At 42.1% G+C, this 24,560-nt stretch overlaps 1 protein-coding gene across 5 annotated transcripts in view; it reads right to left on the bottom strand.

Annotated features, from left to right (window-relative positions):
* The window catches only part of MAP7 (microtubule associated protein 7), a 192,277-nt gene that overhangs the window by 10,534 nt on the left and 157,183 nt on the right, over window positions 1-24,560 (bottom strand). For 3 of the 5 annotated variants that reach the window (XM_034765577.1, XM_034765575.1, XM_034765578.1), the window contains 10 exons: window positions 20,711-20,824; window positions 16,010-16,152; window positions 13,666-13,760; window positions 12,075-12,355; window positions 5,958-6,138; window positions 4,614-4,809; window positions 2,918-3,019; window positions 2,562-2,612; window positions 2,406-2,463; window positions 244-379 (listed from right to left, as the gene is read on the bottom strand). In XM_034765577.1, coding sequence (XP_034621468.1) covers window positions 244-379; window positions 2,406-2,463; window positions 2,562-2,612; window positions 2,918-3,019; window positions 4,614-4,809; window positions 5,958-6,138; window positions 12,075-12,355; window positions 13,666-13,760; window positions 16,010-16,152; window positions 20,711-20,824 — 1,357 coding nt within the window. The remainder of the gene's footprint in view (window positions 1-243; window positions 380-2,405; window positions 2,464-2,561; window positions 2,613-2,917; window positions 3,020-4,613; window positions 4,810-5,957; window positions 6,139-12,074; window positions 12,356-13,665; window positions 13,761-16,009; window positions 16,153-20,710; window positions 20,825-24,560) is intronic. The other 2 variants (XM_034765576.1, XM_034765580.1) reach the window with 1 other exon arrangement.

Genomic DNA, 24,560 nt, shown 5'->3' with positions numbered 1-24,560 from the left:
TGAAGAGTAAGAGTGCTATGGTTTTACAAATTTCATCACTACAACCAGATAAAAATAGGTCACTTCTAAGTGAAATATGTTCAAACTTCCTTTTCTGAGCATTGGGGAGAAAAAACAAAAAACAGTGGAGAAAAGAACAATGTTTATCTTTAATTTCCTTCTTTAAATAAATGGAATAAACAAACTGTTATTTTAACATCCCTCATCCTCTAAACTTTTTATATTCCTCATGACTATTCTCACCTGTCCATATTTACTGTAGGTTGATGTGAAATGACTATCTGTGAGTGGGTTACCGATTCCCCATTGTGTGGTGATTCTGTCACATGCTGAAGATGAGATGCCGCTACAGATTCTAAGGGAGATGTGGGACTGGTTGCTAGAAGAAAGGAGGAAAAAAAAAAAAAAAGTCCACAAAAATTTAAAGAAAGACAGTCTGCCCAGAAAATAGGATAAAAAACCCCTAAATCCTGTAGAGTCAAGAATGCTTTGATCAGTAATAATACATATCAAAGTTTGGGTTCCATCTTAACAATTTAATGTAACTCAGTCAGAAATGAATAAACAAAATTCCAATGTAAAACGTGTTTCTGAACAGCAGCAAATTTCAACCTCTGGTCTGTGTTATACAGGAAGTCAGACTAGATGATTACAACGGTCCCTTCTAGTCTTGGAATCTATGTAAGTGCTGTACATAAACTTATTTCCATGTAGAGAGTGTAATGTTTTCGGTCTTCACTACACACACACACACACACACACACACACAGGATGACATATGTAACTGCCCCACCTGCAATCTACAAAAGCAGAAACTACAACTTTTAGTTTTATATTCAGGTGGTGGGGAAATTAGGGACATAGTTCATGTCTTCTAGGTACTGCCATAACCCTGCAGCTGTGCATAATCTTACCAAGGATTGTAAAACCCAAGAGCAAATTTTTGAGAGATGAGGATAAACTTTCAGTCTTAACTCTGGCTTCTGTAGACTTATATAAATATATGGGATTTTCATTTTGCTTAGTAAAACATGCTAAAAACCCCTCAAAAATTAATAAATAGTGCCCCCACCCAACTGTATCAAAACCTAATAGGTTACTGCTACTGAAAGGTGTTTATCTGACAGTTCTAAACTTATCCAAAAACAGGCAGTGTAAGCTTCTCCACATTGTTCTACCAGTGTGCCTCCACTCCCGACCTGGAGGGCTCATCACTAGAGGTCAGTCGATAGGATTTTAGACTCTTAAGTGCCTAGATCTCATTTGAAAAGGGGATTGAGACGCCTCAATCAGTTCGGCATTGTACTGCTGAGTGCAGCAAATCCTAAATGCCTTTAGGAATCTGGGCCTAGGTCCCTATTATTTTAATTAATAATAATTATACTTGGCTCTAAGACTGCACCTTCCATATGTGGATCTTTACAATGTGCTTTACAAATATTAACCTACTATTTATTATTGACTAGACTGAGTGTTTACTCTCAGGCCTGGGTCAGAGCAACTCCAGAAGGAATTGTTACTCAGGGACACTGCTCAGAGTCAACTTTCCTCAGGAGGTCCAGCTTTGCATGGTGGGAAGGGAGGGGCCATATGCTGCATCAGATGCTGAATGTGCCCCAGCCAGCCAACTTCACTAGCTGATGCATATGTGTGGAGAGGAGGAGAAAACAGAGCCCTTGAATTGCATGAGCAGCCCCTTTTCTCCCTGCACTCAGACTCACAATATGGATAAGCCCTGTGCAGTGGCAGAGAGGGTGGAGGGGATTGGTCACAAATAGGCTCTAAATCAATAAATTAAATAGGCTCAGGCAATGACTTTTGGATATTTTATATCTACTAATACCCTGTATTGACTATTATTTATTCAGCACTATGAAATTATATGTAAGTGACAAGTACTATTAAGTGTTATAACTAATATCAAATTTCAGCCTTGAGCAAATTTGTTTTAATGACTGAGATAAAATAAAATCCTAAAAATAGGGGTTAATATGGAAAACCCTGAGAGAACAGGCCCTTATAGCTGTAACACTACTCCAGTAAAATGGTAGAATCAGCACTGTCAAACTTGATACAACTATCATAATTAACTTGTTCATTTTCACTCTAAAGAACATTCCCACAAGCGAAGATAACACAGACATTTTCTTGCAAAGCACTGAGCTACATAGCTCTAAAGGAAATATTCATGGTGGTAACATTCTAAAAAAAAAAAAATCTTAGAAATTTCTCATTTAGAAATTTCAAATAATTAAAATCTACTCAAAAACTGAGTGAGTCCATTGTGTTCTTGACATTTATATCAGCTAGCTTGGATTGCAAAATTCCAAAATCCTATCAACCTCAATTCATTTGGCTACGTATTTCTTCTTGTTCTGGGCTAAGAGCAGAGTCAAATGCCATACCTGTTTCTCCAGTAACATTTGCCTTAGATATCTCTCCATTTTGCTGTTCATTAGATTTCTATAAAGGAAACACAGTTTTGTAAATTAAAAGCAGCACTGGAGAAAAGGGAAACATATGCCCAGGTGTTTACATGGATGATGAAATGTAGCATATACCTTATCTACAGCTTCTGTGCGCCTAGTTCTTCTCATGATCTCCTCAAGTCGCTACAAAGAAAGTTACAAAGAAGGAAAATGTTTATTGACACTGATTTAAAAAAATCACCCTAAAACCCATAATCTTTGGTAATGTATTAAAATTGGCATTTACCGAAGGAAAAAACCAACCTCTTGGGACTTGATCTAAATCCCATTAAATCAATGGGAGTCTTTCCATTAACTTCACTGGGCATGGATCCAATCTTTAGTGAATTTCTGAAGCAATAACTATGTGCGTCTTTCTACAGTGCACATGCAAATAAACAAACTGCTGAGATATACAGTACCAAGATTCCCTGCATGCATTCGGTTACCTTCTTCCTTTCTAAGCGCTCTTGTTCTTCTCTTTGGGAACGCTTTTCACGCTCTAACCGAAACCGCTCTGCCTCTTCACTCTGGCGAGCTGCTTCTTCTTTCTGAGTAATGGGAAAGGAACAGAAATAGGGACTTATTCACAATGTAATGGCTGATCCGCACTGGCATCTGCCTATCTTTGTATGACATTTTAATTTACAACAATCTGACAAGGAACTTTTGGGGTTATGTCATCAACAGAATTTTCAGACTGAAATGCAGGTTTCTTAATTAATGTCTGTGTTCCTCTTTCTTCTCTTAATTTTATGTAAATTAAAAAGCTGGTAATCTTGTTTGGTTCGGTGTCTGTTTTATGATGCATGCATGAATGCACAGAAGATGACTAATGAAAATGCATTTCCTATCCTAGCAGCTAGCAAAAGTGTTCATGAGACTAATGCACCGGGCTGATGAATGCTTTTGATAGGGTCAAAAGAAAGCAGCAGAATTCCCTCCTATTCTCCAGACACTGTCCTTGCTAACAAAAGCAATGACAAACAGCCATATGGACACTTCCTGTTTTTTAATTAAATGTAAGGCTCCCTTGGGAGGTACTGTTGAAGGGCTTTCTCTATAAGATAAGACTGTCTTGTATTATTGGAGGCACTATAATAGTTCCCTAGTTAAGGGTGCATTGAGATTTGCACTTAAAGAGGTTTCATCCTTTTTTTATATATGAATATTATAGAGTATATGCCTCAATTTACAGCATGTACTCAGAGTACAGAATACATTTTCTGAAAATTTTCAGGTAAATGTCTTCATTAGTTTATAAGTTTAATTACTTTAATACGATGCTATATCTATCTATCTATCTCTATATATAGTGTGTGCTTTGTGTGTATTCTAGTCAGACTAAATTTACATATTTGTTGAGAGGATAAAATCATTAATGTTTATGAGGCATCCACATGCTAATGAGGGTTAGATAAGTATGTAGACAGAAGAGGAATCTAAGTGCTTTGCATATATTAAATAATTTAACCTCACAGCAGCCCTACTGCAGCTGGTAAAACAGCATTATTATCCCCATTCTACAGATGGTAAACTGAGGCAGAAAGCTCAAAGACCCAATTGTGATACTCTTACCTTGAGTGGTACCTTCCTTCTTGACTGCTTTCAATAACACTACTCGAAGGGCAAGGTGCTATTCAACATAAGTAAGAGTATCAACATCTGTTCCTAAACCACGAGCCCCACACAGGCAGTATCAGTGTAAGGATTAGAATTCTGGAGTTTTGGATTTCCTTTCCTATGCTAAGTCCTCAGCTTCTCTCCTACAGGCGTCCAGAACTAACTCTGAATAGTAAAATTACCTTGGCATCTAGCATGTTAAAACTGTAGGGCCCAAATTCTCCTGTGGTATAACTCCACTGAATTCAAGAATTTGGCCCATAATATTAAGGGGCTAATTTTAAATTAAAAACAAAACAAAAGTCCTACAGAAAAAGATCCACCCGCTGCTAGATTTTTCCACGGAGAGAAATACATCCCAGCTGTTCTGTATCCATCTATGAAAGCAAGAGTCAGTCCATAAGTCACTTAAATTTGTAATATAACCTGCACATCCAAAAGGAAATCTAGAGCTGCCCAGGAGATTACTAACCCAAATCACCACCACATAGCCTGGTATGAAAACTCCATGGAGAAGCATACTTGTTTCTGAATGCGCTCCATCTCCTCCTTCTCTTTCTGGTCTCTTTCTTCTGCCTGCCGGCGTAGCTCTTCTTCCTTTTCTCGCTCCTGCTCTACCTCCCTTCGCTTTCTCTCCGCCTCTTGCCTGCGAGCCTCCTCCTCCTCCCGGCGAGCTCTCTCTTCAGCTATCTTCTGTGACAACGCCTCCTTCTTTAGCCTGTGACCACGAAACACAAGTGTAAGATTGTTGGTGATTCTGGGCTACGGCAACAGCAGCACCGGACAGAACAATGAGATTTCTGACTCCGAGTGAAATGTAACAGAAGTGAGCGTTAGTGCCCGAAGTGGTGATTCAGTTGGTGAGAGAAGGCAAAAGGAAGAGTGAGATATGCATCATTTACATCCAGAATTACTGGAGAGCTTTGGTATTAAATGAAAAAAGGGAAAGGCCTATAAACCACAGTTATTGGAAATCTAAAAACACTTTCCATGAAGACCCTACTAGCTATAGATATCATAGGCAGCCTGTGACTCTTTCATTTGGGGAGGCTTATGTGAGCACTGGAAGCTCCCTAGAAGGGGGGGGCCTGCCCCCACTTCCCACTCAGCCTCTTCCCCCTCCCCACTGCTCATCCCTTGCCCTGAAAAGTGATGGGGCCATGGCCATGTGGAGGAGATGTCCCACAGCTGGGCCAGCCAGTGAGAGGCTGTGTGTGCTGATGCCAGAGCAACTCAGCTAAGGGGTGCCAGAAGAGGGAAGGGCCAGGGCCTCACTACTTTTTCCTGCCTTAAGGGTGACCAATAGCGGGGAGAGGGTGGAGAGAAGCGAGTGGTGGGCAGGAGGCCCTGGAGGAGGGAGCAGCAAAGTGAGGGTGGGGCCTCGGGGGGAAAAGGCAGAGCAGGGGCAGGAAGAGGAGGAGCGAGGGCAGGGCCTCAAGGGAAGAGGCTGAGCAGAAGCCTCTCCACCCATGATCATCATAGCTTTGAGGATGAAGACAGCCATGGGCAGGATCCTCAGCTGGTGCAAATCATCACAGCTTTACTGATTTCAGTTGGAGATATGGTGATTTGCACCAAATGGGGATCTGTCCTTCATTCTCTCTGTTTAAAGCACTAAATGTACATATGAACAAATAGGACACATTTGTTAAGAAGTTTTTCAGATTTTTAGTCTCATTATTTTTCAGCTCGTGCGACTCATGTAAACGAATCCTGACAAGACAATTATTCCTTCAGTTTGGATTTTCATGCTTCCTTTCCTTAAGGATTGGTTCTGAACCCTCCTTATTAAACACAATGGTAGCTACCAAAATGACAACAAGATGCTAAAATGTATCCTCTCCACTGAGCAGATTTGGGTGTCACCTTTCAGTCTCTTCCCTCTCCTTCCTTTCTTGCTCCTCTCGTTCTCGCTGCTCACGGGCCAGCCGCCTCTTTTCAGTAAGCAGTCTTGTTGCTTCTTCCGGGTCAGTAGTACCTGCTGAAGCCTTGCTAGAAATAGGGGATGGTGAAGTTGCTGGTGGAGCAGGGGGCAAAGCTGGAGCAGCTATTGAAACAGGCAGAAAGGGAAAAATTCATCCATATAATGCTGTGTCAAAAATAACGACCCCCAACAGTGTATAATTGAACAAACCTCGCTAGGAGGATGGGAAATACAATTTGAAGTATGGGAGCTTTGATTATATAATATTTTCAGGCCCATGGGGGTACATGAGAAGAAGTGGAAATCATTAGCTCCTGAGGTCCAGATTCCTTCGGAGGGAATTTTGCCCCCGTGCACCCACAGGAGCAGTTGCTGTTCAGGTGGAATTCTGCCAGGGAAGAGAGCAGCTTTAAACTCAGACTGGGGCACAACAGGAGCCCTGATGCTGGAAAAAGCCTAGGAGAGTTGCTGAATCAGCCCATTTCCCAGGTGGCCTGACCCTGCTTGGGCTGACCCCATTTTTGTATGTGTACTGATCGCAGTGCAGGGGTTGTGGGCAGTTTGCAATACTGTGTCCTCCCTTCTGGCCAGGTGTCTGGTCTCAGGGGCCTCAGCCAGGGTTCTGCTAATGACATCAGGCCCTTCATTTCTGAAAGTGCCCTTCAATTAAGGAGGTCTTGTGAAAGCCCCCGTTAGCACAGCGATCCGCATCAGTTTGGCAGTTATTCAGCTGTTACCCACATAAAAATTACTTGGCACATTCTTAGCACATTTCACTCTAGAATCTTAAACAGCTTCACAACCATTAACTAACTAATCTTCTACACACTGCATGACAGATCGTACACACACTTTACAGATGGGGACACCAAGTATCTTGCTCAAGTTCACACAGTGTGCAAGTGATAGAGCTGGGAGTAGAACCTAGGAGGTCTGGACTCCCAGTTCCCCATTCTAATTACTCCTTTGCTCACTCCAAAAATGTTGAGTGAGTAGCCGCCTTGATGTCAACTGTCCATCTACGGCCAGCTGCACACACAAGCCATCTCCTCCTTCCTTGTAACACAACGTCATGCTTGTTAGGTGCACTCTGCCTCAATCTGAAAGCTGCATTTGAGTCTGATCTTGAATATAGTTTTCTTAGGATAATTTGCAGGGGCAACTGTGACACAGTGAGGTCCCATAACATAACCAGTGACAGAACTGACAGTTCTGGTTTGTGTCATATAACGTTTATTACTGGAATGTACTTTTTCCTAAATAAAATATTAGTTCACATTTCTGTTCGGCTGCCTGGCTTCTGAATACCTGTCACTTCCCCCACAAACTATAGAGAAGATGAATTGAACTTTTTCCTCTAGAGGCCAGGCACACATTATTCAGGGACTGCTATCAATCTGTTAGCCAAACTGAAGGAAGCTCACCCAGACAAGCAGTAATGCTTCTGGCAGTGCCGGCGACTTGTATAGGGAGATGTTAGACTGACCATGATGTGGAAAACTACAGCCAGGCTGTAGGATTTGGGGGTGATGAATTGTTGCCTGATTCCTCCTAAATGTCACTGACGCATTGTAAATGAAAAAAGGAGAGGCTCTGTGATGGATTGAACTAGGCATTCCCTGCCTGCTTCCAGAGACCCCACTGCCTTGGAGCACCCTGCCCCAGGAAGCTGTCTGTAACAAGAGAAGGGCAGTGAGCCCAGACCTCTACGGGTTGCCTAGAGCAGCCTCTCAGAATCAGCTGCTGGTGGAACTAGTGAGACTTGGTCTTTTAGCGGCTTGAAGGGCCAGGGGTAGAGGCCAATCAGTGCTAGCAGACAAGATAAAAAAAAGGCCAGTTCTGGGGCAGCCATGGAAGGGTCTTTCCCCTGTCTTAATCCAAGAAGCCAGGCCTGGTCAGAGCCTAATTCTGACTGCAACCTTTGGCTTCAGTCAATGGAAGGCTTTTGTTTACTTTGGAGTGTAAGGCCTCTGTGGATCACCCTGAGTGGAACATTAATTTGACCAATGCTGGACTAGGTGAGCTCGCTTTGCAAGATGCTCCGTTGGCTGAGGTGAGCCCATGATAGGCTCTCAGATCTCCTCCAACCTCTCTAATCACTTCTTCTGCTTCTCATTAGGAGGATTTTCCTCTTGCCCACTCCTGCTTTCAGTGACTGTTCCATGGGGCTCTGTCCTTGCGCCCCTTCTCTTCTCTATCTGCACCTTCCCTCTGGGTAATCTCCTGGGCAAACACAAATTCAGCTACCATTTCTATGCTGACAACTCACAGACCTACCTCTTCATTCTGGACTCTTCTCCTCCTGTCCAAATTAAATTATTTCCCTATGTTTCTGGCATCTCTTCATGGGTGTCCAGCTTAAACTCAACATGGCCAAAACAGAGCAGGACAGCTCATTAAGGGAGTTGAGTTTAGCCTCACTTGTGATTAATTCGCTACCTCACAAGTGATAGGTTTGAGTTCAGGGATCAGATATTCCTTAGACAAAAGGCCAGCAAGCAGCCCATTCAGAGACAGGGTCTGGGCAAAGGCCAGGAAAGGAGCCGGGCAGAAGGACCTGGTCTATCTGTTTGATTTATGTTATACTATTTTGGTTCTGAGAATTAAACCCACCCCTGAAGAGAGGGACCCCTGAAGAGAGCACTTTTGGGAGCTCTGTTTGATGTACTGGCTGGTGAGTGACCCAGTAGGTTAGAAGAGCTCTTAATCATTCCACTTAAGCGCTTCTTCCTTTCCTCGTCTACCACTCACCATGGCCACTACCACCACCATTGCACCATCGCTCAGGCCCATAACATGAGCATCATGTTATAGTTGGCCGTCTCTAGTTCCTCACATCTAAGTGTGTCCAAAACCTGGTGATTCTTCGTGCATAATCTCTCTAACATAGGGGCCTTGTTCTCCATCTACACAGCTAAAATCCTTATCCAGGATTTCATCATCCTGCATCTCAATGACTATTGCATCCTCTTCTCTGGCCTTGACAAAGTCAATCTTACCCCACTTACATCCACTGCTGCCCTTCTCTCACTGCTCCCCTTGTGCCACTGCATCAAACACAAACTACTTGTCTTCACCTTCAAGGTCCTTCATGGTCTATTCCCACCATACTTATGATCTCAGATGCAATCAAGATATAGACTCCTGTCTCCACTCAGCCAAGAGCATCAGCCTCCATCACCATCTTGTTGAGTTTCCAAACAAGCACCTTCATGCTTTCTCCATGCGCCATGTAAACGTCTGCAAAACTCAGTCATGATCCTTCTTCAAATCCTTTCTTAAAATTCTCTTTTGCTATGACGCCTACAAAAAACTTAATGGGTCAAGAATGGTCTCAGCACATCAGCTGCTTATCATACTGATCAGCATTGTCTCATCGTTTCCTTCTGTTCCAACAGTCCATTTGTTGTCTTTTGTCTTATGCTTAGATCATAGGCTCTGTGGGACAGGGACTGTCTTTCTGTTATGTGTCAGTAGAGTGCCTAGCATAATGGGATCCTAGACAAGACTGGGGCTCTACGGGGTACCTATTAATTATAACAACAAAAGATAAGGACCAGCTCCTTTCTTAAAGGAATAGTGGACCCCAGCTGCATGTACAGGGGTTCATGCAGTGTTGCTAACGTTTAAAACATTTTTCAATGGATCTGCCTCCAAATCACCTAGGGATCTGAGTTTTGGCTGCACTGTGATGAAATTATTGCATTCTCTCCCCTCCCCTCTTGTCGATTTCTTTGATTATTTAAATGCAGAATCCAGAATAACAAAGAACAAGAATATCAGTGATCATAACAACCATTTCATCCCTGTTCCTAGAATGATAAGGATATCAAATGTGTGTCAGGGGAATACCAACAATTATTTGTTCCTAAATACGATTTACTACCATAAAAGGGCTGTATTTTCTTCCTTCTGCCCTTTCACCATTTCATTATCACCGATTCACACATTCCATCTCCATATTATTTTTTCTTCTCAATTTTATTCTTCTTTCACCTCTCCTTCTTTGCCTCCCCTTTTCTTTTCTGAAAAGCAGCAGCAACCTCTCATCTCATTCTGTCTCTTTCCTCTCTGCCTCACTGATGGTTGTGCAATCCCTTGCTGTATTTACTCCTGGGGGAATTCTGCACCACTGCACAAGCACATAATTAACGAGCCATGCATATTTTAAATTTTTTGCACAGAAAAACACTTCTGCTGAAAAGATGCCACAGTTCTGCCTTTTGCTCAACAGAGGGCACTGTGGCGCTAGAACACAGCTGCAGCTCCTAGCCAGCTAGAGAAGAGAAAGACCCTGCAGAGCCTTCTTTGCAGTGGGCCAGATCAGGAGACAGAGGCTATGGGGAGACAGACAGCGTGGGGTGCTGGGGGGGTGTCAGATAGGGGTTCATAAGGGCTAGTGGGGGAGGAACAGACTGGGGCAGGGGCTGAATGGAAGTGGAGGCGCAGGGCTACAAGGGGGAAGGAGGTGCAGGGCCACATGGTGATGGGGGAGGGAGTGCAGAGCTACACAGGGACAGAGGATGTCTGAGTGGGGGCACCAGACACATGGGAACAGGGAGAGGGTGCAGGGACACATGGTGATGACAGAGATGTGCCTGATTGAATAGGAGAGGCTAGGAGTCAGCCAGGGTCTGCATAGGGGAAGCTCCCTAACATGGAGACTCTCTGAATGGAGTCTCTCTCCGTCCCCCCAAAAAGACCTCTTCCATACTTTTCCCCCTTATTCTCAACAACCCTCCAAGTTCACACCCAGGCTACTTCAGCAATTATTTCCCTCTCCCTCAACCCCTCTGTTACCCCTGACTCCCCACAGCCTTTGCATTGCTTTGGGGGTGGTGGTGGTGCGGGAAATACAGTTCTGTGTTGTAGTTTAAATGAATTATTACGCAGAGTTCCATATTAATATGCCTAGTTAGGGATCTATTTGTCAAAAACCATTTTCTGAATCTTGTTTGTTGTCTATATTGTTACAGACATACTTACTGATGGGTATTTTGAAATAAATGACCAAAAATAATTGAAAATGGTGTGATCATATTGTGTTATTTTGACAAATAAAATATGCAGAATTTGAAAATTTTGTGCACAGAATTTTTAATTTTTTGGTGCATAATTCCCCCGAGAGTATTTATTCCATGTTATATTGCTTGTTCCCTCTTGTTCCCCACCTAGGTTTTCTTCTGTATTCCATTACCTCTACTTTATCCTGCCTTTATCCCCCATGGGCATGTGGTATCAGCATGGCTAAATTGGTACAGATCTAGTTTAATTAACACAGTTGGCATCTTTGCTTCTGTTCACTCATCAGCCAGGCCCTATATCACTGAGATATAATGTAGCTTACCCTCTGGTTTTATGCTGGCTTTCTGAGAAAGATTTCAGTATTCACTACTATGGTCCCTTAAAACAACAAGCAGAAACAGAACACCAGCTTCTCCCCCTGGTCAACGGAGAAAACATTATTTATCCTGTTTTTCTTATGATCTTGTATCTGTCACTTGAATGGCTACCTACATATTTTTGGTTGTGTCTTGCTGCACCTGGATAGAACTGTATCTGCAGCAGTAAAATACTCCAGAGATTAATTTACCAGCAAATTTCTTACCATTAAAAATGAAGGACTGGGTAACCCTATGATTTCATTTTCCTGCCTTGGGCAATGCATCTTTGCATGACACTGAATTTCCAGTAGGGAAATAATAAAAAGCCACTAGGAGACCTAGACATTCCTGTTGCCTGGGTTACTTCAGGAGATGGTTTCATGAGACACTCCCTCTAATATTAGTGGCACGCAACAGTTGTTCCACTTTAACAGAGCTTGGAAAAGCAGTTGTATGAGGACATGAGAGTCAACCATGAATCACATTTTTGAGATGCAAGTTGTGCTAAGCCAGGTAAAGGATGAAATCAATAATGTATCACACGTTCTAGGGAATTTTTGAAGGACTGTACAAACCAATTATTGAAGGAGAAGTACTGTGACTGATAAAGATGCAATAAACTGGTGGGAAGGGAAGAGGAAAAGAGAAGGATTCAAAAATATCCCTGATCCTTACCTTGAGCCGGCTCTAATTTGACAGAAAGACCTTCCCTGATTGTGGATTCTCCAGCACTTGCTGAAATTGCTTTACTCTCTTCTGTCTGTTCCTCAGCTGCCTTCTCAGGCTCCTTTTCCGGTCCTTTTTTCTGACTATCTGGTTTCAGCTCTTTTTTGATCGGTCGGATATTGCCAGGGGAGGGAGGGCGCGTCTGAGAGGAGGGCACTTTGGAAGAGCCAGGTGGGGAGGTTATCTGTTTGGGGGTGCCAGGCAAAAAAGGCAAGGACTTGGATGCATGCCTGTTCAACCACAAAAAACAAACAAACAAAAAAAACCAGAATGATGGCAATAGGTTGGGCACTTTTCTATTCCCTCTATAGATAAAAGCTGTAATAGCTCAAAAACAAAAACAATCATCACTTCAAGATCTCCCTCCCAACCAACAGGAAATCTGAACCATGTTGAGACAGAATAATATTATTTAGCTGTCATACAGAACTTAATCTTCAAAGCTCTTTATAAACATTAACTAATTAATCCCCAATACACACCTGTGAGGAGGGCACTGACAGGATATAATCTTCCTTTCTCCCCTATCCCTGACCACTGAACGCTTTCCTTTTTAAAGATTTGTTCATTGTCTGGCTATCCCGGAAGGAGAACAGGAGACACTGGATATGGTTTAACCAGGATGCAATTTTATTATTAGATGTCTGGAATTACCTGGCAGATAAAAGGTGTACAGTGCAGGTAACTCCATGATCATTTCAATATCTGCACTGGGAGCTTCCGTTAGCGCCCCCCCCTTTCCATCCTGGTCCCCAATCATCCCATTGCTGGGACCTTACAATTCCCTTCCTCAAATGTGGGTTAAAGTGGGCTATAAATGGGGGGGAGGGCGGGGAGGATTAGCTCCTTGCTGTGCCAGCCATAGGCATCTCGAACGCCCTCTGTTCTGTTCCTTTAACAAATACCTCCTTTAAATCCTTTACCAAGCCATTTATCTGGTCACTGTCTCTCTTCCTTACGGAGTATCTTCACTGGACATCCATACTGGCATAATGAGTTGTAACATTGTAGCCTAACTCCCTTCCCTACTCACCATAACAAAGCCCTCCCTGAACCTGCTGTGGGGAAGGCAAACCCTCCCATTCCACCTTGGCCAATCTGGTGGTGAGGGAAAGATTCCTTCCCAGCCCCCCGAGAAAGGAGCGACTAGTGCGATTGCCCTCAGCAGATCCTGACCAAACCTGATTTTCTGTCACTTCCAAGGGTGGGTGCTGCTCCACCTGATCTGGGGGTAAGGGGGCTTTTCCCGCCAGGCTTGCCCTTTATCAACTCCTCAGCCCTTCCAGTCCCTGGGGGAGGAGTCAGCATCCCCACGCTGTCCTGCTTCACTTCTGCAGCAGTGTCCATGCCTCACTACTTCCTCCCCTCTTACAGCAGTATGCCCCTTTCCCCAGCAAGCCAGACAATGTCCCTCCTCTACCCCAGCTTAAGGGGTCTTTTAATTGCCATTTTAATACATGTTTTCTGTTGCTGAGTCACTCAATGAGCACAACAAGTAAAGCTTAATATAGCTGAATCCCAGCATCTGTACTTCACTTACCAAACTGGGGAGAGAGCTAGTGATCTAGTTTTGGGATTGGAAGGAGAGTGAAGTCTCTTTACGCTGGAGGAGAGGTCCTTTTCTTTTTTTTCAGTCTAAGGATTAGCAAATAAACAGAAAATCATATTGCACGAGTAATTCCCATGGGCAAAAGGACTACACTTTCAGCATAGGAAAACGAGAAATCAGTGCTGTCTCAGCACTTTCTACAGCCTGGCTGGTAAGTGCACGAACATGACTCCTGTAACAAATGTAATGATGTTTTGTGCCGGGAAATGAGCATTTGATAGTATGCACGCATATTAGTCACTCAGTGCTATCCTAAGATGCTACAGAAAACTTTTCAAAAAAGGCTTAAATTGATACAGACAGATAATTATCCTTTTTTAAAGTTTTTCTCTTCACTTTTTGCAATACCCATGCAGATGCTTGAAATTAACACTTCATTCACTACAAATGTTCTATTTCTTCAGTTGGCCAAGAGCAAGTTCCCATCCCCCATTCCCAACAAGCTGCTTATGGAGCTCAAGTGTACATGGCTTCATTTATTTTGTTTCCTTGTTTATGTGCTAGCACCACTGCTGCCATCATAGGCCTGAAATATGGTTCTTCTCCTTCTCTTCCTTGCTGGCAGCCAAAAAGCCCACACTGCTCAATCTTATGCAGAATAGTTATTTTCTTTTTTCTTTTTAATTTCTTATCTCACAATGGCATTTTAAAAAATATCTCTGTCAGAACTCAGAGCATATTTCCTACTAGATTATAACAGTTTCAAAGTAGATCAAAATTTGGGACCATATGTACTCGTCAGAGCAGCTTTAAATACAAGAAACTCTCAGCTTTTAGGGATATTGAATTCAAAATATAGCTGGCAATCTGTAGAGGAAACAAGACTGGTGCATGGGTATCTATCAAATGTCTTTCTCAGTCATTCATGGAGCAGCATTATCTTGTCAGAGACCAATATTATACTACCATGGCCAGGTATCAAGCACAGCACTGGCAGAGGGGAAGGCACTACATATTGCTGATCTGGAATTTGATTAGTTAAAAGATGTCTATAGTGTTCATCTCAGCCATTAACTTAAACTGATTTTATAAAATATGGGAAAAGAAAGTTGAAGAAACAGGAATTTCTTGTGCAATCCCTTTATTTTTTCCCCTATTGACCACCATAAATCCTGAAATTCTTTGGGCAGTTAAGCTTAGCGTTAACAAGACTTTAATGGAGAGGTTATTTTTTTTTAAATGTTAGCAAGTGATGGACCCTGGTGAAAATACTTTTCACAATGACAACTTGCCTTAAAAATCAATGGACAGATGTTCAGGTGGTGTAAATCGGCATACTTCCTTTGACTGCCCTTGAGCACCTAGCCCATTAATTGTTAGGTGCACAAAAAATGCAGGATTTGGATTAGTGAAATGTCTAACTATGTATGTCAGAGTGACACCAGCAGTATTGAGGATGGAAAGAGACTCAGTAGATCTGTTATTCTCAGTCAATTACAAAAACCCACCATGTACTTTCTAAACACATTTAAAAATAAATCTGATCACAGTTATCAGCTTCTCCATTACATAGACAGCATAGTGGGAATAACTGCTCACTCAGCTACTTTTGCTAATAATAGTATTCACAAATGGCCTTCTTCACCAAACAACTATGTCAACTTTTCTTCTTTTTTAATTATAATATATAATGAAAAAACCCAATCAAAAGTGCCAGACCGATAACCTTGGAGACTGAAATACTCTATTCACATGACAAATTTAGCAAAGGGCAGCAGCAGTGAAAGCTTCACTGTCCTGGTAATGTGCCGTAACCATGATCTGAAGGGACCATCTCGAAGACTAAAAGAGTAGTTTACAGTCTTGATGTCTTGTATTACTCTTAGCCAAGACTACCCTCAAGAAGCATTAGAGAGAGACGGTGGGTGAGGTAATATCTTTTATTGGACCAACTTCTGTCTCTCTCATCAGCACAAGTTGGTCCAGTAAAAGATATTACCTCACTCACATTGTCACTCTAATATCTTGGGACCAACACGGCTACAATAACACTGCATACAACACAAAAAGAATGTCAATAGCAGTGGTGCTGATTGGGAGTTTGATGTTTGCCCTTTAGGAAACTGAACTGAAAACAACTGAATTTACAAAAGCCACAAAGCTATTGTTAAATAATTGTTACCAACTAGCGTGATGTTAACTGGTAACCCAGAAGTGAAAGACTCCATTAACATTCTCCTAAACCATCCACATCTCTTTTTCATATGTTCTAATGTGTATTCATGTCACATGGTTCTGCTACAGCTGCTAGACTACATACAACTAGCATGCTTACCCCTGCCGAGTGTGTGGTCCTCCTACGTCCAGTTGTTGTGTCAAAGAATTTTGGTCGGTCTGCTGGATTTCTACAGTTCATGGCCTTGTAGGACAGAGGGCTGATGGGGCTGCAAGATGCTGAACGAGGACAAATGGGGATAACTACGTGTGGGTTGTTTTCATTTGTTTTTGGTTTTTTTAAAACAGAACAGCATTGGAGGAGTGACAAAGGAAAGCCAACAGCAGGAAACAGGAACGAGAGAGAATGAGACAGAGAGAGAAAAGGAAGAAGGTATTAATACATAAAGAACATTTTTAGAAGTTAAACCAGAAGCATCACTTGATACTAATTCATTTAGCCCCAAATATTTACTGGTATATTTCTAATCTGAATTCATATACCTTTTAAACTGAAAGTTAAAAATTATCCCAGATGTTAGCAATTTTCAGATTTATCAAAGATGAGAAGGTGTTGAAAAACAAAGACATCAGACAGTGATACTGCCTTTTATTTTAAAAAGTGATGGTCTGATAAAGCAACAAACACAAAATTACTGATCTGAAATTGATTAGCTTAGTACATTCATTGACACGCATTTTAATCTGAAAAAAAAATCAGGCAAAAATCTGATAAACAATTAGGTTTTCAGGAACTAGTTGGGGCAGGAAGGGGAGGTTGAAAGACAGAGAGACATACAAAGACCAAAACACTTCTTTATCTATACAGGGAATATAGTTCAGCAGTCTAGCAAAATAATTACATTCCTTCATGTCAAACTGACAAAGTCACATCATGCGTTAAGGATAACTTGTGAACTTGTGATCTCTTGGTGAAATTGACAAGATTTCAGAAATAAACAGACATTGAATAAATGCACGCTTCTTCTACCCTACCCAGAATACGCTGTACCATTCAATCAGATATGTAGCATAAAATGCATGTATATTTTTAGGCTATCATTAAAATGGATATACCATAGTACAGGGGTGGCCTAACTTACTGACCCACTGAGCCGCAGATGACAATCTTCAGAAGTTCAAGGGCTGGGTGTGCCTGCCAGGGCTCGGGGCTTCAGCCCGGCTCCTGCTGAAACCCCGAGCCCTGGCAGGTGTGCCCCGGAGGGCTGAAGCCTTGAGACATCCCCCATCCCTGCTGGGCAGAAGCCAGAAACAATGCCGGGGAGGGGGCCACATGGAGTCACATTCCTCCCCCCCGATTTTTACCAGAGTTTGCTGGCTCTGCTCGGTCACATGGTGCCGCCGGGCCCCCCCTCCCTGCATGGCAGCTGCTGAAACAAGCAAGTTGGGAGCTGCAGCCGTGGGGAGAGGCAGCGGCAAACAGCTGAGAGCTGTATGGAGAGCCATTGCTTTTGCTGCTGCAGCCCCTCTCTGCAGCTCCCAGCTGTTTGCTATCGCCTCTCCATGTGGTGCTAAGACCTTGGAGCTGGGGGGGGGGGGGGGGGGATGCTTCCGGGGGAAGGGGGGGGGGGGGGTTTAAGGTTTTTTTGGGGGGGGGGAGCAAACCTTTAAATTGTGTCTCTCCCCCTCCTCCCCCCATCAGCAGGCACCAGTCATCTCTGGCAGAATCCCTGAGTCCCACCACCCCACTGCAGGGCAGAAGCCCCAAATTCCCCCTCCCCAATCTGGTAGGTGGAGAATGGGAGGTGTGAGGGGAGCGCCGCGAGCCTCACTAACTGTAAAAAAGCCATATACGGCTTGCGAGCCACGGTTTGGCCATCCCTGCCATAGTACATAAAAATATCAACACTGCAAAAAATTTATGAATAGCATAAAATATACATGTTGTCTGCAATTTGTAGTAGCCACTGCACTTTAAAAAGTTCCTTCTGTAAGAAATTTGTGTCTGGATTCCTCATTCAAAAACGGCTAATATTATCAATATACTTTAAGATAGACAGTCTAAAGAAATTTCTAATAATCCACAACTAAATTATTTTCCCCATTATAATAAGCATATTATAACCACTAGTTGTTTCTGCCAAGTTGATTATGATGAAATCAGTGTCTGGGATAGCAACTCTCCTTAGCTGTTTGTAGAGGACAAAGTCTATTACGTGGAAATGATAGATTATTAGGTTTGTGATGTTTAGAGTACACATGCAAAGAGAATTTTAGTGGTGCAAAGTGGATCAAAAAAGTACTTCTTGTACCAATCAGAAATGCTGGCCAGAGAGTATTCTCAGACCTTGTTCTGTTCTTATTCTCTTGGCAGTGTGGTTTAGTTCCTGTGCATTCTGTGTTCTCAACAGTACCTTTTCCTTTACATTATTTATAAATAAACCAGTAGCCTCATCTTCCCTAGGAAAAATCTGTCCCAGTTTCTCTCTCTCTCAGAGAGAGAGAGGGATTGATTGTATTTCCATGCACATTATATTTCCACAAAAATGCACACTGCTGTTCTAATAAAGGTTCATTGATGTAGCAGAGCTAGTTATACACCTTTTTCTGGAATGAAGACTAAATGAACTTCATTAATAAAGAAATTAACCTCACTTAAAAGCTATGGAAGGGCACATGTTTGCTTTATCAGTTAAGATGAGCATGTTTAATGAAATATTAAAATGAGACCATCACCAGCAAGTGAACTGCAGAGCAAGCATGAAATGGAGTTTTACACAAATTTCTTTGCTGAATGTCCCCTCATGAAGTACAGGGGGCATCAGCACAGAAATAAGTTTTAACTAACTTTTAAAAAATATATATATTCCCTCTCTGAATCAAGCCTCTTGGAACTTCCTGATTCTCTGAAGCTATCCTGGACAGTGACATCATAAATATTAGAAGTCGAGCACTTCATTTTATTTGTGATGGAACTGAATGATGCTTTTTGGGGTATCTTCAGTGAACCAAGATGTACCAAGAGCATTTGAGAGAAATTTTTTTAGCGGATTAATTAAAACTTACTTCTGTGCTCAGTGTTCTCAATAGCTTACTTAGTAAGAGAAATCCGTATTTAACTTGATTTTAATTTTTGCTCTGAAGTTCATCTGTAAGTAATAATGATAAAGGAGCAGGGTAATTTCCTGGGGATTAATGACAGGCTGGGATGAGTTGATGGCTCAGGGCACAGTCATGGGCCATTAACACCAGATGATCATTAATCTCCAGGAAATGCCCTGCACTCAGAAAATGCAGTTATTGCTATAATTGGGCAAAATTGGAAAACAATGGGCATATAGATTTAAAAAAAAAAAAAAAGGGTGGTACAGTTACAATTAGCACAGAGAGAACTACCCTGAATACCCTGGTGTATTAACCACTCATGTTGCTTAAAATATCTGCCAATATTCCAATTCAGCTTACAATTTATTACTTAGCATGAGACTGAAAATTTTTCACATCTGCTCTAGTAGAGTAATTGCTTGCAAAGTTAAGAGCCTTACTTTCTCAACTATCAGCACTGTAACCACTAGCTGCATTTCCAGTTTCCTACCTGCTACACAGAATTTCATGATATTAAGTACTAATTTTACCAGTCTGTGCTGTTAAAGACATGATGCCCCTGGAAAAGGCCCACATTGGCTAACTGTTCACCTTTCCCTCCTCCCCCGCAAAGCTATCCCCACGGAACTGTATACTGCAGCCTAATTAAAAATGAGAATTCTTCAGTTAAAGCATCTTTGAAAAATAGTCTTGCGAAACCGGTATTCCCCCTTACCTTCAATATCCTTTATTTCAAATAAAGGCATGTTTATAGGAGAGGGCTAAGAAAACCTGTCTGAACTTAAAACGTTCAACAGGTGCAACAGTATGTTGCCAATGAATTAAAATCCCATAGCGTGGTCATGAAATATTTCTACAATCTATAAACAGTCCAACTACTTCTTCCCTATAATAGATCAGAGAATGACCTGCTTCTTTTCCATCGTAATACATCACAACCCTGTTTTAAACATGCCTGTGACATTCTCCTTAGTTTTTAATAGTTTTCAAGCTACCTCAGAAAGACATTACCATATTCTGTGTGTTATTTTCTGTCCTTCAGTGGAATAGCAAAGAGTTGTTTTGTGGTTGGTGGAGACCTTTTTAACAACAAAGTCCCACTTCTGCAAACACTTACACATGTGCTTAACTTTACTCATGCTAGTAGATCACTGAAACGGGGGACCTAACTTGAGAAGTAGAACAACAATTTAACATTAGAAAACAAGTTAACTATAACCAGCAGAATTTCTTGATGAATAATAACTTCACAATAGAAGAGTTAATTGAGTCTTCTTTCTTTCTTTAAAACACAAAATAAAGCAAATAGTTTGAAAAAATCAAGTCACTCGTGTCATATATTCAGTCTACCAGATTTTTTTTTAAATGGGTAATATGCTCTACACTGGAAAATAAATACAATGGTACAGAATTCCTTTTTTGTAGCAGGAGCAGTATATAGCAGCTCTAGCAACATACACCGGGCTATCGTGTTTGCTGCATTGGGTCCTCATACTGTAGTGGACTATGATGTGCTGCTTGCTGCCCTATGGGCCTTTTCTTTGTTGCACTGGTAAAGATACTAGAGATAGATTAAGATAAAGAGAGAGGGAGAGAAAAAGAAAGGCATACCGAGAACTTCTATGCTTTTTGTAGGAGCCATTCTAGCTCACTCTATACAAACTTGGAGTGCTTCTGGAGAAACGTAAATAAATAAAATAATTTTTGAAAGGAACAGGTGTGATAAAACATTAGGCGTTCACCCTTTTAGGTTTACCTGAATCTCCAGACAAGGCAGCTGTGCTTTTACTTCTGGCCAGGAATGAATGTGTGGGCATCAGCAGTCTGCTAACAATGCTCTTCTCCAATGCACTGAGATTTAGACGGCGAGCTGAATATGCACCATAGAAGCAAGAGGTTAGATCAGACACGTTCTACAAATCACCATACATTGCAGAAGACGCCTCAAAATACTGCACCCAGCCATAGAGGGGCATCTTAAAATTATGATTCAGATATTAGGAGCACATAGGTCACTTGTATATTTTAGTCATAGCCCACTTTACTGCTTCTAACTGTAAATTTTAAACATTTACTCTCTTTGCACTTCTTTTTTGTTATTTTGCTGACATAATATGCTAAACTGCTACCAAGTCCTAATATTTTATTCCTATCCCCAACTACTGTACATAGATTTTAACATGTGTTTTTTGTTCCCATACTTTTCTAGACATGGGCAATTACATATACATTAAAAAAAGAGGGAAGCCTGTCAATCATATTAGAAAATGTGTCGTTTGCTAGCTAGAACAGAGAGAATACCGTCATAATCCTTACAAAAGGATTTTCTGGTTAGGCCCCTAGCATTTCTCAAAAATCTCTTTGGTCCACTCTCAAATGGGACCACGTTTCCCTTAATTATGTATACAGAGACCAGATACTGCAGTGATGGGCATATCAGAAGTTATTACATATACATTGGAGACTACTGATCAATAAATCATAATCATTTTAACACTGCAAGTAATGTCAGGTTTTATTGCATCTAAAACATCCATTCACCATAATTTGGTTTTAGGGGTAGCAAGCAAGATTGCAACTTGAATTCATTAGGCCTGGTCTCTAAAATGGTAACCAATTGCCAGACTTACACTGGAGACTGAGGTATTTTTTTAAATGTAGAGGGTCAACATTATTAATTAAAACCCTGAACTACTCTTAATCCACTTTGCTCCAGGTCCCATGAAAAGAGGGGCTGATCTTAATAAGTATTATCCTACGAGAGTTTAATTTCCTCAGCTGCCCTCAAGCACTGATTTTTTGTACCCAAAGCTGCTCTCCTGAATTCTGCTAACACAAAAGTGGCACCACTATAGAAATATAGGTCTCACAAAAACAGCAGGCTGTTTGCATAAGTGTCCTTACATAATGAACTACTGCAAAAGCTCTTTTCGATTAATGGAACTATTTCGAGGCTTGCACAGATTACACAAAGTACAAAATACTCTAAAGAGGTCTCCATTAACGTACACTAGGTATCATTAAGCTTGCATTTCGACAATGAGGAATAAACCATAGAACATAATTATTAAACTGAAGGGCAGAAAATCATTTTGTTTCCCCTCTGAGCCTGTATGTTCTGTGTGTCCATTATTTTAGCTACTATGCAAGACCAGGGATTTGTTCACTGTCTCTTAATCTTTAGAAATTGAGTTTGATTAACTGCATGCTAGCAAAGTACAAGTTTGAAGGAGTTTAAAAGTTGAGGCTAAAGAAATATTGTCACCATAATTAAATCTGAGCAAAATCCCACAGACTATTATGTCAACGCAAAGGGCACTCACGTGGTCAGAAGAGCAAGTACTAGACACAAAATCGGGACCTACTCCTGATGAGCACTTACTTTCAAGTATAGTACTTACTACTACCATGTGTAGTCCTGTTGATTTCAACAGGGCTACACACACAAACATTACCCTCAGTGGTAAGCTTTTGTAGGATTGGGACCTACGAATCCATAGTGAAAAGCGCACACACACACTGTAACAAAGTGGTCTGCCCCTTTATAGGCCAGGGCGTCTGGGACTAGCCAGCCCTGTTTCATTATCAGACCCATCTGAGAAGGGCTCAGGTGTTCCCAATAAAAAGGCTGAGAAGATTCAGTTGATGGGGCTGTGGGAAGGAGGTTGGCTCCTGTAGGGTAGCACTGGAGCAGAGTAAAAGGCCTCTGGATCCTGACAGCCTGCTTTGGTAGGGAGTTTTGTGGTACTTTGTTGACTTTGGTTTGAATTAACAAAAACTGTGTCCTGCAGGAAGGGCTTGAAAGATTTGCAGCAGAACATCAGTCCTCCCTGGGCTGGGGAGACAGGCCAGCACGCTTGCACATGGCGGAGATGCTGGGGAAGGGATGGGCCCAGGGAACTGAGACAGTGGCTAGCCTGAGCCCAGACCAGGTAAGGCAGCCCTGCTACCTACATATTGACAAATAAAAACACATAACATGCCCACTCACTCATGAGGCCATGTTGTAATCAAAGTCTTTTGAGTATGTGGAGACCCACAGATTTATTCTCCCATCACTGCATAGGGGAGCTGCATGTAGAACTCTCTCATCCCTTAATCAATCAGAGAATACAGACTCCCCTCCCCGAAATGCATTTCAGAACACGTTTCTGCACACAGGAACCAGATATTTGTGTTTACCACCAAAATTATAAGTCAAGTAAACACTGTCTGTACCACCATAGAAACCCCCCCGTCAAAAAAAACCAACAAAAAACAGTAGTTCCCTCCATTTACAGGGTAATAAGCGACAATGAACCGGCTTGGAAGGCAAGCAACAACGATGAACTTTCAACACCATAACAAGCAGAAAGGAAGAATATTTGCAATCTACCGCCATGCTACCCTTTAATTAACATCTTTGTGATGAAGTTTTAAGAGAGGAGTAATTTTAACCTGATCACAAGTAGGGACTAGGAAGAAGTGAACCAACCATTTTTGGCAGTGCTTTGCAGAGTTTCTCTAGATCAGTGGTTCCCAAACTTGTTCCACTGCTTGTGCAGGGAAAGCCCCTGGTGGGCCAGGCCGGTTTGTTTACCTGCCACGTCCGCAAGTTCGGCCAATCGCTGCTGGAAGCAGCAGCCAATACGTCCCTCAGCCCACGCCACTTCCAGCAGCTCCCATTGGTCTGGAGCAGCGAACTGCGGCCACTGGGAGCCGCAATCGGCTGAACCGGCGGATGCGGCAGGTAAACAAACCAGCCCGGCCTGCCAGGGGCTTTCCCTGCACAAGCAGCAGAACAAGTTTGGGAACCACTGCTCTAGATAAATTAAGTCTCAAGATCCCATTTAACATAAACTGAGCTTTTGACAGCATTAAAAAAGGCTGAGCAAACTAGATTGGCACTTTTTTCCTATTTAAATAGTGTGAATATTTAAAAATTGGACCTTAGTTCTGAAACCTCCTCCAAATCTCTCTGATGGGTGTAAACCAGAAACCTGCACTAAAACTCTCCGGAATTTTGTAGCCTAGGTTAATCTCATATTGAAATTATTTATATTCATAGCTTCTATGAAAGCCATTTGGGTAAAAAGTTTAGCTGGAGCGGCCAACTAAACTATGGCCTTTGGGCCTAACGTGGCTCATGGAGCTGCAAAAAGAGGCCTGCAGCCACCTTCTTTAATGCAGAGATGTGGTCCTGGATACTACAGGTCCCAACATGCAGTACAATACTGCAGGGGCATGGATCAGCGTTCACATTGCAGTGTACTCCTGATTAGTACCTGGGCTAAGATGGGGAAGCTAATGATCCAACCAGCGGACCAAATTCAGTTATGAATCCTGGTCACACGTCACGTGAGGCACCTTGCGCATACACTAAGAAGGCATTTTAACTGTTCAGACCTGTAATCTACACAGGTTGCAGCTCCAAATTAGAAGAGAGGGTAGATGTAATCAACTCAATTTTATGCAAAACCAGATGTGGTCTTTGGTCTCCTGGCAAGTTGCCAATGCATCCTCGGGGGGAGGGAGCGTCAAAGGTTAGCCACCTCTTGCGTAAAGCATAAGCAACTTTTTATTTCAAGACTTTCAAAACAATTATTTGGGGGGCAAAGAAAACAAGA

Source organism: Trachemys scripta, chromosome 3 (assembly GCF_013100865.1).
Source record: "Trachemys scripta elegans isolate TJP31775 chromosome 3, CAS_Tse_1.0, whole genome shotgun sequence".
Taxonomy (NCBI): Eukaryota; Metazoa; Chordata; order Testudines; family Emydidae; genus Trachemys; species Trachemys scripta.
This window is presented reverse-complemented; position numbering and strand designations above follow the sequence as displayed.